The sequence below is a fragment of the Oncorhynchus tshawytscha genome, linkage group LG20, assembly GCF_018296145.1.
Source record: "Oncorhynchus tshawytscha isolate Ot180627B linkage group LG20, Otsh_v2.0, whole genome shotgun sequence".
Classification (NCBI taxonomy): Eukaryota; Metazoa; Chordata; class Actinopteri; order Salmoniformes; family Salmonidae; genus Oncorhynchus; species Oncorhynchus tshawytscha.
This window is the reverse complement of record NC_056448.1, coordinates 36,577,636-36,596,165: the sequence shown is the minus strand read 5'-3', so window position 1 is coordinate 36,596,165 and position 18,530 is coordinate 36,577,636. Positions and strand designations below refer to the sequence as shown.

At 44.6% G+C, this 18,530-nt stretch overlaps 1 protein-coding gene across 1 annotated transcript in view; it reads right to left on the bottom strand.

Moving 5' to 3' along the window:
• The window catches only part of rapgef1b (Rap guanine nucleotide exchange factor (GEF) 1b), an 82,354-nt gene that overhangs the window by 3,521 nt on the left and 60,303 nt on the right, over nt 1-18,530 (bottom strand). Inside the window, 8 exon segments of the mRNA XM_042302592.1 lie at nt 639-753; nt 1,329-1,421; nt 1,639-1,723; nt 2,089-2,164; nt 2,938-3,046; nt 3,355-3,437; nt 3,818-3,907; nt 4,477-4,638. Coding sequence (XP_042158526.1) covers nt 639-753; nt 1,329-1,421; nt 1,639-1,723; nt 2,089-2,164; nt 2,938-3,046; nt 3,355-3,437; nt 3,818-3,907; nt 4,477-4,638 — 813 coding nt within the window.

Below are 18,530 nucleotides of genomic sequence, written 5' to 3'. Positions count from 1 at the left end.
ATAGGGCACTGACGTCAATAGGGTACGGCAGGGTAGCCTAGTGGTTAGAGCGTTGGACTAGTAACCGGAAGTTCACACCCCCGAGCTGACAAAGTACAAATCTGTCGTTCTGCCCCTGAACAAGGCAGTTAACCCACCGTTCATAGGCTGTCATTGAAAATAAGAATGTGTTCTTAACTGACTTGCCTAGTTAAATAAAGGTAAAATAAAAATAAATAAAAAACGTCAATAGGGTACTAACGTCAATAGGGAATTATCAATGGAAATAGTTGGTTTTCAGTTCAACGCCTGTTAGGAATGTCAGTCCTGAACTCATAGCTACGTGTGGCACGTTCTCATTGGTCCAACCTGAAATAGGACACTTGTTATTTGTCCATCGGCCCAGTTGTATTGCAAGGAATTCTAATTGGTCAACCACAGGCTAGGGCTGGGCAATAAAGTACATCCTGTCCCTTTTTTCTGTGGAGAGAATCACTGAGGACATGGAAGGAATGACTATCTACCTCTCAGCATAACATTATCCTCTTTGAATAAACCTATTTTCCTCCCCCTGATTTGCTTTGGGGTCTGTGTTATTAAAGAATAACATCAACTGCTAAGAGTGTTGAGGGGAAGGAAGGTAGTGGTGTTGGACAGACCTTGTCCAGGATGTTCTTGCGGAGCACGCGGGCCAGGCTCAGCTCGCCGTTACACACCAGCCTGAACACCAGGTCCATCAGCTGCTTCAGGATGTCCTCTGTTAACTCCACCAGACTGATGGAAAGGGGGAGGGGAGAACATTAAAGGGAGGAGAAGTTCATTCACTTAACACTGAAAGGTAAGTTAACATTGAGGGTTGTCTGCTTCCAACACACTCTTTGGAAGTCATTTCTATTCTGTTGGATCCCCAGGGCTATCTACTGCCTAGAAGGATTGGAGCTTAAACAGTGAAAAGCCACTTCTGTGGCTGAGAGTGAGTAAGGTACTGTATATAATATGTGGCTGTACTGAGAGTGAGTAAGGTACTGTATATAATATGTGGCTGTACTGAGAGTCTGAGTAAGGTACTGTATATAATATGTGGCTGTACTGAGAGTGAGTAAGGAACTGTATATAATATGTGGCTGTACTGAGAGTGAGTAAGGTACTGTATATAATATGTGGCTGTACTGAGAGTCTGAGTAAGGTACTGTATATAATATGTGGCTGTACTGAGAGTGAGTAAGGTACTGTATATAATATGTGGCTGTACTGAGAGTGAGTAAGGTACTGTATATAATATGTGGCTGTACTGAGAGTCTGAGTAAGGTACTATATAGATTCTATAGAATATGTCCATCCATACTCACCAAAGTTCGTCCACCAGTCTAACGAGCACAAAGAAGGTGTTCTTGCTGACCCGCTTCTTAAACGTGTCTGGACTGTGACAGAACCTGGTGTATGTGGTCCATAGTCAAGGAGAACACTGAAATGACCTGCACTCTCAAGTATTACGTCCCACATTCACAGAAGTCACTTTAGGTGTCAACATAGTAGGGACACAATCATGTTTACCTACACACCTTTTCTGTATTCATCTCATCACCACAAGCCAAATCCATTCAGTTGTTCGTATTCCAACACACAATATTCTAGCTGGTGGCGACCAAAAAAGGATATCTGTAGTGGAGCTTCTTAATGAGGTCCTCTGGGCTGATGAAGGTCCTGTATGTGGTCAGGAAGACCTCACAGTACAACACCAGATCTGTAAGGGAGCAGAGGAGAACACCACCCCTTTAGTCCACCCCTTTAAAAGTCCACCCCAAATCAGCTGAGGTTGACAACTAATGATGGATCCTCTCAACTTTAGAGAACATGGATGAAATGAATTGATGGGACACGTCTGGTAACCTCTGATATTCAGAGAAATACTCTGGTCAAGACATGCTTGACATTCAACTTAACATTTCACTGTAGACCAATTTAACAGACAAAAAGCGTGATCAGATCCCTCTGGTTTAAACGACATCTACGATACACACACACACACACACTGTGCCACTGATCCAGAACCACAGTAACACACATTTTAATAGGGGCTGATGTCGAACGGTGATAAACGCTACCTACCTTTGCGGTCTGTCTCTGTGGCGTGGACTAACAGAATATCCCCTGATCCAGCACGCACATCAGGTCCATCGTCATTCTGAGAGAAAGAGAGAACGAGAGAGATGAAGGGAGAGATGAATAGATGGAGAAAAAGAGAGCAGCGAGAGAGAGAGAGACAGGATGGAGGCAAGGCAGATCGATAGAGAGGGTTAGGGAGAGATTTTATGAGGATTAAGGCAGGAATGCAGTCTAGTCCAAAATGCAGCTCTCTCCTCTCTATCCATGCTCTCTCTCCCTCGAAGCCCTGCACCAGCTCCACTGACGAGAGAATGAGAGAGTAGGGGGGAGAGAGAGAGGGCTGCTATACGCAGGACATACACTGATCACACAAGCAGACAGATCACCAACAATACTAGTTGTCCTTTGTTGTTTAACCAGACCTCCCTCTCTCTTTCTGATCTTGCAGAATGGGGACCAACACACACACACACACACACACACACACACCTTGCAGAACACACACACACACACACACACACACACACACACACACACACACACACACACACACACACACATCTGTCAGACTGCACCAAAAAGGAAGGGGAATTTTAATGGAGAAACATCCCCTGCAGTTCCTCTAGAGGTCAGGAGTAGACTAAGAGAAGGAAGGAATGTGAGTGAAATGTGAATATCACCAGTGTGAAGGTTTCTTATGTCAGAGTTTCACATACAGTATGTAACATGAACAAAATAGCATTTAAAGAAATTGTAGCCAAAGACAACCACAAGCTTTCTAGAGACAATGCTTACTTAGCCAATAGACATGGGTAATAATGTTAGTTCAGTCATGAATGAGGGCAGCATTACCTCCTGTTTGAGTGTTATCCGGGACATGATCTCTTTGTGGTCGATGAGAGAGAGCTCATCCACTTCCTCCTCATCGCTCTGGACCGAGTCTGTCGACTTCTGCCTCCTGCTGACAGAAAGACCGATAGAAGCACCATTAGGTCTGTTTACCTAAACTTACATACAGAGACATCGAATGATTACCTAGAATATAATTGTTACCCATGATAAATGTTCCATTCAAATCGCACTGGTCAGAAGGGGCTTAGTTTCTTCTAGTAATTCTCTCTCTATGCTAGCATTGGTCATTAATCAGTATCCATTTCATTCAATTGCTGTTTTACCTTCTAGGATCACCAGATCAAGTAAAGATATTATGCCTGAAGCGGAGAGGGAGTGTTTATGCAATGTGACCTGAATGGTCACTTTATCCCATACCTGTCCTTGTCCAGAGCCTCCTTGCTATTGGAGGAGTGCATTTGTGGGGCGGGGTCTTGAATGACATCGTCACCAGCGATTGGCTGTGAGGGGCAGAGTAAGCTCTGTCAAGGTAGGTTGAGGAGCAGGAATCATGGAACACCAACACATAATTTACACAAAGGCTGTCTCCATCAAAAGAGTTGAAATGGAGTTAGCTACCCCTAATGTAATAGGTAGAAGTTGTCATTAAACACTGATACAGATATTTGCTCATCCCCTTAATGGTTAGTTAGTATTGTTGCAATAATCTGATCCTAGAGCTGTAATTTCTTCAAGAAAACAGTCCTAAACTGCCTTACGTAGTCACGTGTTTATTTTCCCAAGCTTTAGCACAAGACGTTTGGCATAAAGCAGGTTTTTAAAGGATCAACGAGTTTAGTATCGTGACAATCCTACTAGGTTGAGTGCATTAGTTACTTACTCTGAGGCAGGGAGGCAGCTCCAGCTCCCCATTGGCCTGGCTGGATGAGTACAGGTTGACATACTCGCCCTCGCCACCCTCGTCGACGCTCTACGGGAAGAGAAGAGGGACACCATGGTTGAGCGGGACGGCCACAGAATAATTTAGCATAGAACATACTGTGGGGACAGCAAACTCAGGGCTACGGTGAGGTATGGAGAAGCACTTCTACATTGAGTTGTATGGTTGGATGTGTCAATAATTGGCCACCAGGTGGCACTGATGCACGTGATTAGTGTTTAATGAGTGTACAGTATTTCAGTATAATGTGTGTCTGTTACACATGACGGTGAACAGGTGAAACACAGTCAAAAGTTCTATGGGTTCCATTTAGATCCATAACTACAATCAGTCAGGATAATACAATAAGCAGTAGTCAAGAATCACCAAAACAGGAGGACATCTTTCACTATGGTCCACAGTATAGATGCTTTGTGATTACTGGTATGACAAGATAAATGGTCCTGGAAATCAATGAGTCACCAACAATGTTATTGTCTGACAGGCATCCACCTTAAAATGACTCCTTATTACTGAAACATATCTCCCTGTTATCGTCTGTCTATCTGTCTGCCCTTCCATGTCTGCCCGCCCGCCCGCCCGTCTGTCTGTCAGCTCACCACTGCCGAGGTGCGGAGGAGAGAGTCAGTTAGAAGAGAAGTGGTCTCAGGAGGAGGAAGACAGATGGCCACAGAGACCAATGAGTTGGCCAGGGAACCGTTGGGCCCGCCCCTGCTGCCATCCAATATAGTGGCATTGGTCAAGGCGACCTGGTCTGAACTCTGCAATTGGTAGGAAGTAGGAAAGGAAACCAGGAATCAGGAGAGAAGGACAGTGTTATGACAGGTTGAGAAAATAAATCAGACAGAATTAAAGCTGAAAAGTAGAAAGAAAAAAAGTCCCCATCAGCACCTCCTCTCCTGGACTAAAATGGATGTATGGTTCAACATACTGTAATGGACTGATATCAATCTTTCCATGCCTTCCATGTGACTGTATGTGTGTAAGTGTGAATCAGAGTGTGTGTTTGTCTGAGATTGTGTAGTCATGGCGACCAGGTGAGCAGATTCCTGTGAGGAGGAGAAGCAGAAAGCTAGTAACCTGCTGTAACACGATGTGCACTGTCTACCAACCCTGTTAAGTACAGTAGCGGTATATGGGCCAAATCAGAGGAAGCCAAGCCAGTGAAAAGCCATATTACAACCTATGGTGTGATAATTGCGTTGTTTGCTCTATAACCCATTCGTTCATACGCCACCGTGGTAAACAATAAGGACGTGACAACAAAAAGACAACAATGGCAGAATAAATTCAACTACACATAGGCTTGTTTCATCACAAAACTGTAGAGCAACATCTGTCCTCTGAAGTCCACAAAGCAAATACTGCATGTAACAAACAGTTATATCACCTGCAGCATGGTCAAGCAAGTTAATATTTTTTAGCAGCTTACTCTTACTATACAACTACTGATTTAGAAGCAGAGTTACCGGAAGGCAGCACAGACAACAGGAGCACTGCCTCCGCTATTCCAGCTACATTTCAACATTTAAAACATCAACAAGGCTAATACAGTGCATTGGGAAAGTATACAGACCACTTGACATTTTCCACATTCTGTTACGTTACAGCCTTATTCTAAAATATATATATTTTAAAATCCTGTCAATCTACACACAATGCCCCATAATGACAAAGCAAAAACAGGTTTTTATACATTTTTGCAAATAAAAAAACAGAAATATCACATGTACATAAGAATTCAGACCCTTTTCTCAGTACATTTACAGCGATTACAACCTTGAGTCTTCTTTGGTATGACGCTACAAGCTTGGCACAACTGTATTTTGGGAGTTTCTCCCATTATTCTCTGCAGATCCTATCAAGCTCTGTCAGATTGGATGGGGAGCGTCGCTGCACAGCTATTTTCAGGTCTCTCCAGAGATGTTTGATCGGGTTCAAGTCCGGGCTCTGGCTGGGCCACTCAAGGACATTCAGAGACTTATCCTGAAGCCTCTCATGCATTGTCTTGGCTGTGTGCTTAGGGTTGTTGTCCTGTAGGAAAGTAAACCTTCGCCCCAGTCTGAGGTCCTGAGTACTCTGGAGTAGGCTTTCATCAAGGATCTCTCTGTACTTTGTTCCAGTCATCTTTCACCTCGATCCTGACTAGTCTCCCAGTCCCCACAGCATGATGCTGCCACCAACATGCTTCGCCGTAGGGATGATGCCAGGTTTCCTCCAGACGTGACACTTGGCATTCAGACCAAAGAGTTAAATATTGGTTTCATCAGACCAGATAATCTTGTTTCTCATGGTCTGAGAGTCCTTTAGGTGCCTTTTGGCAAACTCCAAGCAGGCTGTCATGTGCCTTTTACTGCGGAGTGGCTTCTGTCTGGCCACTCTACCATAAAGGCCTGATTGGTCGTCCTTCTGGAAGGTACTCCCATCTCCACAGAGGAACTCTGGAGCTTTGTCAGAGTGACCATCGGGTTCTTGGTCAACTCCCTGACCAAGGTCCTTCTTCCCCCCAACTGCTTAGTTTGGCCGGGCATCTCTAAGAGACAGAACATGTCTACTTTCTGAGCAGTATGACGGCTGCGTGGTCCCATGGTGTTTGTACTTGCATACTATTGTTTGTACAGATGAACATGGTACCTTCAGGAGTTTGGAAATTGCTCCCAAGGATGAACCAGACTTGTGGAGGTCTACAATTATTTTTCTGAGGTCTTGGCTGATTTCATGGGAAAATCAAAAGATGTCAAGCAAAGAGGCACTGAGTTTGAAGGTAGGCCTTGAAAAACATCCACAGGTACACATCCAATTGACTCAAATTATGTAAATTAGCCAATCAGAAGCTTCTAAAGCCATGATATCATTTTATGGAATTTTCCAAGCTGTTTAAAGGCACAGTCAACTTAGTGTATATAAACTTCTAACCCACTGGAATTGTGATAGAGTGATTTATAAGTGAAATAATCTGTTTGTAAACAATTGTTGGAAAAATGTTGTGTTGCAGAAAGTAGATGACCTAAACGACTTGCCAAAACTATAGTTTGTTAACAAGAAATTTGTGGAGATGTTGAAAACCGAGTTTTAATGACTCCAACCTAAGTGTATGTAAACTTCTGACTTCAACTGTATATCCATCCTGTCCTGTCTTCCTAAAATCTTCGAAAGCCAAGTGAACAAACAGATCACCGACCATTTCGAATCCCACCTTACCTTCTCCACTATGCAATCTGGTTTTCGAGTTGGTCATGGGTGCACCTCAGCCACACTCAAGGTCCTAAACAATATCATAACCGCCATCGACAAAAGACAGAACTGTGCAGCCGTCTTCATCGACCTGGCCAAGGCTTTTGACTGTCAATCACCGCATTCTTCTCGGCAGACTCAATAGCCTTGGTTTCTCAAATGACTGCCTCGCCTGGTTCACTAACTACTTCTCAGATAGAGGTCAGTGTGTCAAATCAGAGGGCCTGTTGTCCGGACCTCTGGCAGTCTCCATGGGGGTGCCACAGGGTTAAATTCTCAGGCCAACTCTTTTCTCTGTACATATCAATGATGTCGCTCTTGCTGCTGGTGATTCTCTGATCCACCTCTACACAGACAACACCATTCTGTATACATCTGGCCCTTTTGACACTGTGTTAACAAACCTCCAAACAAGCTTCAATGCCGTACAACACTCCTTCCGTGGCCTCCAACTGCTCTTAAATGCACGTAAAACTAAATGCATGCTCTTCAACCGATCGCTGCCCGCACCCGCCCGCACAACTAGCATCACTACTCTGGACGGTTCTCACTTAGAATATGTGGACAACTATAAATACCGAGGTGTCTGACTAGACTGTAAACTCTCCTTCCAGTCTCACATTAAGCATCTCCAATACAAAGTTAAATCTAGAATTGACTTCCTATTTCGCAACAAAGCCTCCTTCACCCATGCAGCCAAACATACCATCGTAAAACTGACCATCCTACCGATCCTTGACTTTGGTGATGTCATTTATAAAATAGCCTCCAACACTCTACTCAGCAAACTGGATGTAGTCTAATCACAGCCCCATATATTACCCACCACTGCGACCTGTATGCTCTCGTTGGCTGACCCTCGCTACATATTCGTCGACAAACCCACTGGCTCCAGGTCACCTATAAGTCTTTACTAGGTAAAGCCCCGCCTTATCTCAGCTCACTGGTCAAAATAGCAACACCCACCCGTAGCACGTGTTCCAACAGGTATATTTTACTGGTCATCCCCAATGCCAACATTTCCTTTGGCTGCCTTTCCTTCCAGTTGTCTGCTGCCAATGACTGGAACGAATTGCAAAATCACTGAAGCTGGAGACATATCTCCCTCTCTAACTTTAAGCATCAGCTGTCAGAGCAGCATACCGATCAATGTACCTGTACAAAGCCAATCTGTAAATAGCACACTCAACTACCTCATCCCCATATTGTTATTTATCTTCTTGCCCTTTTGCACTCCAGTATCTCTACTTGCACATCATCATCTGCACATCTATCACTCAAGTGTTAATGCTAAATTGTAATTATTTTCCCTCTATGGGCTATTTATTCCCTTACCTCCCTAATCTTCTACATTTGCACACACTGTACTTAGATTTTCTATTGTGTTATTGACTGCATGTTTGTTTATTTGTAACTCTGTTGTTTTTGTCGCACTGCTTTGCTTTATCTTGGCCAGGTCACAGTTGTAAATGAGAACTTGTTCTCAACTGGCCTACCTGGTTAAATAAAGGTGAAATAAATAAATAAAAAGCAACTCGAAACATTGCATCAACTATCAACTTGGTCCAGCAGGAAGGTATCCTAGGCCAACTTCTATGCGTAATCAGGTGTGCGTTCTTACTCAACATTGACAGGGGCGCTCCAAACAAAACAATTAATACACTGACAACTCGTAAATTGGAATGAAATAAATCAAAACTTGTTTCTCACAAGTGTAGCCTAGCTTGTGCGCTCTGCAAACAACGTGTCCACTCCGACAATGAGAACTGTAAAAGACTGTAATAATAATATATTGAATGCACTACTAGAAATTATGGTAACCAAACAACCATTGTAGATGAGAAATTATGGGAATTAACTGTAAATGTACACTACCATTCAAAAGTTTGGGGTCACTTAGAAATGTCCTTGTTTTTGAAGAAAAGCTAATTTGTTGTCCATTAAAATCACATCAAATTGATCAGAAATACAGTGTAGACATGGTTAATGTTGTAAATGGCTATTGTAGCTGGAAACGTCTGATTTCTTTTAATGGAATATGTAGATATTCCTTAACAAATCTGCTGTTTCCAGCTACAAATGTCATTTACAACATTAACAATGTCTACACTGTATTTCTGATCAATTTGATGTGATTTTAATGGACAACAAATGTGCTTTTCTTCAAGAACAAGGACATTTCTAAGTGACCCCAAACTTTGAACGGTAGTATACTACTGGTGTGCCAGCCCTGCAGCCTCCGCAATGGATTAGTCCACTGAGACAGGCGTCAATCAAGACAGGCTAACCGTCTGCCGAGACAAAATTATGGCACATCAACCAATATTTTTAAAATGTTTTTATTCAACTAGGCAAGTCAGTTAAGAATAAATTCTTATTTACAATGGAACAGTGGGTTAACTGCCATGTTCAGGGGCATAACGACAGATTTTTACCTTGTCAGCTCGGGGATTCAATCTAGCAACCTTCCGGTTTCTGGCCCAACCCTCTAACCTCTAGGCTACCTGCCGCCCCACAAACCAAGCAATCGACCAGTCGAGGCTAAATGGGGTCAACCCTACATAGATCACTGATAAAAACCACACACAGGCGGGCGTGTACACACCATCCCTCCCACACACACACATAAGAGACACTAAACCTAAAGCAACATGGTTATGCAAAAGTGGAGTGAGAACGAATGAGGATGTTTCCACTGAAGACTAAGGACAGTTTATATTCTTTCCACCTAACAAAATGTTCCGACATACTATTCCCCACAATGTACAACCATAAAACATACTAAACAACACACACACACACACAGAGAGAGAGCGGAGCAGAAAGATTTTCCACTGAAATGGCATTGTTGGCACTAAATCGAATAACTAAATGAAATATATTGCATATATTTTATATTTTCTTCCAGAACTCCCATCCTCATGGCATCCCCCCATAACATCACGCCCCGAGGACTTGAGGAATGTGGACATTCCATTGGCACAAACACTGGGAGGGGATTGAGGGGTTGGGGGAGGCATGAGAGGTGTAAGAGAGAGAGGGGGAGGGTGAAGTAGACTGGGAGCGGGAGAAAAGTGGTTTTAAATTGTAAAGTGTACAGTAATGTTTCATGTGTAAATGAAGTTGGATTTGATTTAGTGGGAAAAAATGTTTTGAGGTGAAAAGGACTGAGAAAAGGAGAAGAGCGGTAGAGGAAGAAGAAGGGTAGAATCAAATCAAATCAAATTTTATTTGTCACATACACATGGTTAGCAGATGTTAATGCGAGTGTAGCGAAATGCTTGTGCTTCTAGTTCCGACAATGCAGTAATAACGAACAAGTAATCTAACTAACAATTCCAAAAAAAACTACTGTCTTATACACAGTGTAAGGGGATAAAGAATATGTACATAAGGATATATGAATGAGTGATGGTACAGAGCAGCATAGGCAAGATACAGTAGATGATATCGAGTACAGTATATACATATGAGATGAGTATGTAAACCAAGTGGCATAGTTAAAGTGGCTAGTGATACATGTATTACATAAGGATGCAGTCGATGATATAGAGTACAGTATCTACGTATGCATATGAGATGAATAATGTAGGGTAAGTAACATTATATAAGGTAGCATTGTTTAAAGTGGCTAGTGATATATTTACATCATTTCCCATCAATTCCCATTATTAAAGTGGCTGGAGTAGAGTCAGTGTCATTGACAGTGTGTTGGCAGTAGCCACTCAATGTTAGTGGTGGCTGTTTAACAGTCTGATGGCCTTGAGATAGAAGCTGTTTTTCAGTCTCTCAGTCCCAGCTTTGATGCACCTGTACTGACCTCGCCTTCTGGATGACAGCGGGGTGAACAGGCAGTGGCTCGGGTGGTTGATGTCCTTGATGATCTTTATGGCCTTCCTGTAGCATCGGGTGGTGTAGGTGTCCTGGAGGGCAGGTAGTTTGCCCCCGGTGATGCGTTGTGCAGACCTCACTACCCTCTGGAGAGCCTTACGGTTGAGGGCGGTGCAGTTGCCATACCAGGCGGTGATACAGCCCGCCAGGATGCTCTCGATTGTGCATCTGTAGAAGTTTGTGAGTGCTTTTGGTGACAAGCCGAATTTCTTCAGCCTCCTGAGGTTGAAGAGGCGCTGCTGCGCCTTCCTCACGATGCTGTCTGTGTGAGTGGACCAATTCAGTTTGTCTGTGATGTGTATGCCGAGGAACTTAAAACTTGCTACCCTCTCCACTACTGTTCCATCGATGTGGATGGGGGGGTGTTCCCTCTGCTGTTTCCTGAAGTCCACAATCATCTCCTTAGTTTTGTTGACGTTGAGTGTGAGGTTATTTTCCTGACACCACACTCCGAGGGCCCTCACCTCCTCCCTGTAGGCCGTCTCGTCGTTGTTGGTAATCAAGCCTACCACTGTTGTGTCGTCCGCAAACTTGATGATTGAGTTGGAGATGAGGAAGAAGTAGGGTAGAGGAGGAAGAAGAAGAGCAGGAGAGGGAATCTGTTTTGCATCAGGGCCAGGTCCAAATCGAGTGATTCCACAGGGACACACCCCCTCTCCCTGACCTCCTCAGCGTGCCCCCCACCACACCCAGGGGCCATACGCAGTCAGCCCACTCCCCAAGACCATCTGCCTCATATCCATTAGAGATCAAGGGTCAGGGGAGAACAGCAGCAAGTGTTAGCGTTGTTAAAGATGTCATCCAGTGATTACATTTTTTTGTTGTTGCAAAGTGATATACCAAGTATAAATACAGTAAAGTACACAAAAAGGTAGGGGGGGAGTTTTGGGCAAAATGTTGTTTTTTAGACAACTGCATAACTTCAAAGAGTAGGGCATTCAAATCAAACCAAATTTTATTTGTCACATACACATGGTTAGCAGATGTTAATGTGAGTGTAGCGAAATGCTTGTGCTTCTAGTTCAATGCAGTAATAACCAACGAGTAATCTAACCTAACAATTCCACAACAACTACCTTATACACACAAGTGTAAAGGGATAAAGAAAATGTACATAAAGATATATGAATGAGTGATGGTACAGAACGGCATAGGCAAGATGCAGTAGATGGTATTGAGTACAGTTTATACATATATGAGTAATGTAGGGTCCGTAAACATTATATTAAGTGGCGTTGTTTAAAGTGGCTAGTGATACATTATTGAAATCAATTTTTCAATTATTAACGTGGCTGGACTTGAGTCAGTATGTTGGCAGCAGCCACTCAATGTTAGTGGTGGCAGTTTAACAGTCTGATGGCCTTGAGATAGAAGCTGTTTTTCAGTCTCTCGGTCCCTGCTTCGATGCACCTGTACTGACCTCGCCTTCTGGATGATAGCGGGGTGAACAGGCAGTGGCTCGGGTGGTTGTTGTCCTTGATGATCTTTATGGCCTTCCTGTGACACCGGGTGGTGTAGATGTCCTGGAGAGCAGGTAGTTTTCCCCTGGTGATGCTACCCTCTGGAGAGCCTTACGGTTGTGGACGGAGCAGTTGCCGTACCAGGCGGTGATACAGCCCAACAGGATGTGCATCTGTAAAAGTTTGTGAATGCTTTTGGTGACAAGCCGAATTTCTTCAGCCTCCTGAGGTTCAAGAGGCACTGCTGCGCCTTCTTCACCACACTGTCTGTGTGGGTGGACCAATTCAGTTTGTCCGTGATGTGTACGCCAAGGAACTTAAAACGTTCTACCCTCTCCACTACTGTCCCGTCGATGTGGATAGGGGGGTGCTCCCTCTGCGGATTCCTGAAGTCCACGATCATCTTCTTTGTTTTGTTGACGTTGAGTGTGAGGTTACTTTCCTGACACCACACTCCGAGGGCCCTCACCTCCTCCCTGTAGGCCGTCTCGTTGTTGTTGGTAATCAAGCCCACCACTGTAGTGTCGTCCGCAAACTTGATGATTGAGTTGGAGGCGTGCATGGCCACGCAGTCGTGGGTGAACAGGGAGTACAGAAGAGGGCCCAGAACGCACCCTTGTGGGGCCCGTGTTGAGGATCAGCGGGTTGATGTTGTTACCTACCCTCACCACCTGGGGGCGGCCCATCAGGAAGTCCATTACCCAGTTGCACAGGGCAGGGTCGAGAGTTTGGAAGGTACTATGGTGTTAAATGCTGAGCTGTAGTCGATGAACAGCATTCTCACATAGGTCTTCCTCTTCTCCAGTTGAGTTAGGGCAGTGTGCAGTGTGGTTGCGATTGCGTCGTCTGTGGACCTATTGGGGCGGTAAGCAAATTGGAGTGGGTCTAGGGTGTCAGGTAGGCTGGAGGTGATATGGTCCTTGACTAGTCTCTCAAAGCACTTCATGATGACAGAAATGAGTGCTACGGGGCGGTAGTCGTTTAGCTCAGTTACCTTAGCTTTCTTGGCAACAGGAACAATGGTGGCCCTCCTGAAGCATGTGGGGACAGCAGACTGGGACAAGGATTGATTGAATATGTCCGTAAACACACCAGCCAGCTGGTCTGCGCATGCTCTGAGGACGCGGCTGGGGATGCTGTCTGGGCCTGCAGCCTTGCGAGGGTTAACACGTTTAAATGTTTTACTCGGCTGCAGTGAAGGAGAGTCTGCAGGTTTTGGTAGCGGGCAGTGTCAGTGGCACTGTATTGTCCTCAAAGCGAGCAAAGAAGTTATTTAGTCTGTCTGGGAGCAAGACATCCTGGTCCGCGACGGGGCTGGTTTTCTTTTTGTAATCCATGATTGACTGTAGAGCCTGCCACATACCTCGTGTCTGAGCTGTTGAATTGCAACTCTACTTTGTCTCTATACTGACGCTTAGCTTGTTTGATTGCCTTGCGGAGGGAATAGCTACACTGTTTGTATTCGGTCATGTTTCCGGTCATCTTGCCCTGGCTAAAATGCAGTGGTTCGCGCGTTCAGTTTCACGCGAATGCTGCCATCAATCCACGGTTTCTGGTTTGGGAATGTTTTAATAGTTGCTGTGGGTACGACATCGACAATGCACTTGCTAATGAACTCGCTCACCGAATCAGCGTATTCGTCAATGTTGTTGTTGGACGCAATGCGGAACATATCCCAACCCACGTGATCGAAGCAGTCTTGAAGCGTGGAATCAGATTGGTCCGACCAGCGTTGAACAGACCTGAGCACGGGAGCTTCCTGTTTTAGTCTCTGTCTATAGGCTGGGAGCAACAAAATGGAGTCGTGGTCAGCTTTTCCGAGAAGAGGGCGGGGGAGGGCCTTATATGTGTCGCGGAAGTTAGAATAACAATGATCCAGGGTTTTACCAGCCCTGGTTGCACAATCGATATGCTGATAGAATTTTTTGTTTGTCTTGTTTTCAGATTAGCCTTGTTAAAATCCTCAGCTACAATGAATGCAGCCTCAGGATATGTGGTTCTCAGTTTACATAGAGTCAAATAAAGTTTGTTCAGGGCCATTGATGTGTCTGCTTGGGGGGGAATATATACGGCTGTGATTATAATCGAAGAGAATACTCTTGGTAGATAATGCGGTCGACATTTGATTGTGAGGAATTCTAGGTCAGGTGAACAGAAGGACTTGAGTTCCGGCATGTTGTTATGATCACACCACGACTAGTTAATCATAAGGTATACCCCCCCCGCCCCTCTTCTTACCAGAAAGATGCTGTCGGCGCGATGTGTGAAGAAACCAGCTGGCTGCACCGACTCCGATAGCGTGTCTCGAGTGAGCCATGTTTCCGTGAAGCAAAGAACATTACAGTCTCTGTCTCTCTGGAAGGCAACTCTTGCTCGGATTTCATCAACCTTCTTGTCAAGAGACTGGACATTGGCGAGTAGTATGCTAGGTATTGGTGTATGAATGAAATCTGGGACTCCTCTTTATCCCCACTTTTTTCCACAGTATGCACCCACTTCTGTGTCAGTTGTTTCTTAGACAAAACGCATTACTTTGTATCCTATGATACAAAGTCTGAGGTGGCTTAGAACACACTGCAACAAATGCACACGTAGTACGTACACACACTTACAGGTAACTGCCAAAATAAAGGAAACACTTGAGTAAATGAGGAATACAAAGAATATTGAAAGCAGGTGCTTCCACACAGCTGTGGTTCCTGAGGTAATAAAAAAAAAAAAATCTAATCGTATTCGACCCATGCGCCAAACACTACAGTGAAGACCTTACTTACGAGTTCCTAAGCAACAATGCAGTTAAAAAAATAAAAATAAGAAACAAAAGTAACAAATAATTAAAGAGCAGCAGTAAAATAACAATAGCGTGACTATATACAGAGGGTACCGGTACAAAGTCAATTGAGGTAATATGTACATGTAGGTAGAGTTAAAGTGACTATGCATAGATGATAACAACAGAGCTTAGCAGCAGTGTAAAAGAGGGATGGGGCTATGTAAATACTTGGGTAGCCATTTGATTAGATATTCAGGAGTTTTATGGATTGGCGGTAGAAGCTGTTTAGAAGCCTCTTGGACTTAGACTTGGCGCTCCGGTACCGCTTGCCATGCGGTAGCAGAGAGAACAGTCTATGACTAGGGTGGCTGGAGTCTATATCTGTTCTTAGTTCTAAATTTTTTGAAAGGGGCATGCTTATTTTAGATGGTGAGGAAAGAACTTTTAAAGAATAACCAGGGATCCTCTACTGACGCAATGAGGTCAATATCCTTCCAGGATACGCGGGCCAGGCCGATTAGAAGTGTTTTAGGGAGCGCTTGACAGTGATGAGGGGTGGTCGTTTGACAGCGAACCCATAACGGACGCAGGGAATGAGGCAGTGATCGATGAGATCCTGCTTGAAAACAGTAGAGGTGTATTTAGAGGGCAGGTTGGTCAGGATGATATCTATGAGGGTGCCCATGTTTACAGATTTGGGGTTGTACCTGATAGGTTCCTTGATAATTCTGGTGATGTAGTGGGGGGAGGGGGTGGGGGAATCAGTCCGATATGCTCAGGGCTGATATCAAGCTGTGCAGACTGGCAGGTATTATCCAGGCTATCCGGGCTAAAGCGGCTGAAGTTCGAGCTAAAAAGGTAAAAACCGCTAGCAGTGGCTAACAATGACTGAAAAGCTAGTAGCTAATTAGCTGGCTAGCTCCTGATGGAGGTTTCAGCTATAAGGTCTAAAAAATAGCAGATCCGTACCACACTGGGTGAGGCGAGTTGCAGGAAGGTATATTTAATTTGGAAATGGAAAAAGAGACAGATATAATGAAATGTACACAAAAACAAAGCCGAAAAAGACCATATTTACATGGGACGAAATCTTGTTTTTTGTACCAGGCAGTGATGCTCTCGATGGTGCAGCTATAGAACTTTTTGAGGAGCTGAGGACCCATGCCAAATATTTAAAAGTCTCCTGAGGGGGAATAGGTTTTGTCGTGCCCTCTTCACGACTGTCTTGGTGTGCTTGGACCATGTTAGTTTGTTAGTGATGTGGATGCCAAGGAACTTGAAACTCTCAACCTGCTCCACTACAACCCCGTCAATGAGAATGGGGGCATGCTCGGTCCTCTTTTTCCCGTAGTCCACAATCATCTCCTTTGTCTTGATCACGTTGAGGGAGAGGTTGTTGTTCTGGCACCAGGCAGCCAGGTCTCTGACCTCCTTCCTATAGTCTCGTTGTTGTCTGTGATCAGGCCTACCACTGTTGTGTCATCTACAAACTTAATGATGGTGTTGGAGTTGTGCCTGGCTGTGCAGTCATGAGTGAACAGGGAGTACAGGAGGGGCCCCTGTGTTGAGGATCAGCGTGGCGGATGTGTTGTTACCTACCCTTACCACCCGGGGGCGGCCCGTCAGGAAGTCCAGGATCCAGTTGCAGGGGGAGGTGTTTAGTCCAAGGGTCCTTAGCTTGTTGATGAGCTTTTGAGGGCACTATGGTGTTGAACGCTGAGCTGTAGTCAATGAATAGCATTCTCACATTGGTGTTCCTTTTGGCCAGGTGGGAAAGGGCAGTGTGGAGTGCAATAGAGATTGCACCATCTGTGGATCTGTTAGGGCGGTATGCAAATTGGAGTAGGGTTTCTGGGATAATGCCGTTGATGTGAGCCATGACCAGCCTTTCAAAGCACTTCATGGCAACAGACGTGAGTGCTATGGGTCGGTAGTCATTTAGGCAGGTTACCTTAGTGTTCTTGGGCACAGGGACTATGGTGGTCTGCTTAAAACATGTTGGTATTACAGACTCGGACAGGGAGAGGTTGAAAATGCTAGTGAAGACACTTGCCAGTTGTTCAGCGCAAGCACACAGTACATGTCCTGGTAATCCTTCTGGCCCGGCGGCCTTGTGAATGTTGACCTGTCTAAAGGTCTTACTCACATCGGCTGTGGAGAGCGCGATCACACAGTCTTCCGGAACAGATAGTGCTCTCATGCATGTTTCAGTGTTACTTGCCTCGAAGTGAGCATAGAAGTAGTTTAGCTCGTCTGGTAGGCTCGTGTCACTGGGCAGCTCTCATCTGTGCTTCCCTTTGTAGCCTGTAATGGTTTGCAAGCCCTGCCACATCCGGTCACTAGGAGCGCCGCCTAAGGGTGAGCAGTTTCCTGTTTGCTTATGGCAGAATACAGCACATTTAGTACGATCTTAGTGCCAGCATCAGCTTGTGGTGGTATGTAGACAGCTACGAAAAATACAGATGAAACCATCTACCTAGAGAGTTCTCATGATAAGCTGTAGACCACACTATCTCAGGCGAGCAAAACCTCGAAACTTCTTTAGATATCATGCACCATCTTATTTACAAAAATATATAGTCCTCCGCCACTTGTCTTACTAGACTGCTGTCCTATCCTGCCGATACAGCATATAACCAGCCAGCTGTATGTTGACAATGTCGTCATTCAGTCACAACTCCATGAAGCATAAGATATTACAGTTTTGAATGTCAAGTTGGTAGTTTAATCTTCCGCGTAGGTCATCAATTTTATTTTCCAAAGACTGTACGTTTGCTAGCAGAATGGAAGGCAGTGGGAGTTTATTCGATCGCCTACAAATTCTCAGAAGGCAGCCCGGCCTCCGGCCCCTTTTTCTCCGCCTTCTCTTGACGTAAATGATGGGGATCTGGGCCTGTTCCCGGGAAAGCAGTATGTCATTCACGTCGGCCTCCTCGGATTTGTTAACCTCTCTAGGGTATGGGGGATGCTAGCATTCCACCTGGCCAACATCCAGTGAGGTTGCAGAGCGCCAAATTCAATTTCAGAAATGCTCATTATAAAAATTCAGAAAACAAAACATTTTTTACATAGGTTTAAAGATTAACTTCTTGTTAAACCAACCACAGTGTCATATTTATAAAATGCTTTTCAGCGAAAGCATACCTAGCCCAGAACATACCTAGCCCAGAACATAGCCCAGTTGACAAATTATTACAAACAGTAACCAGCCATGCAGAAGCATTACAAAACTCAGAGAGATAAAATTAATCCCTTACCTTTGATGATCTTCATATGGTGACAATCAGAAGACATT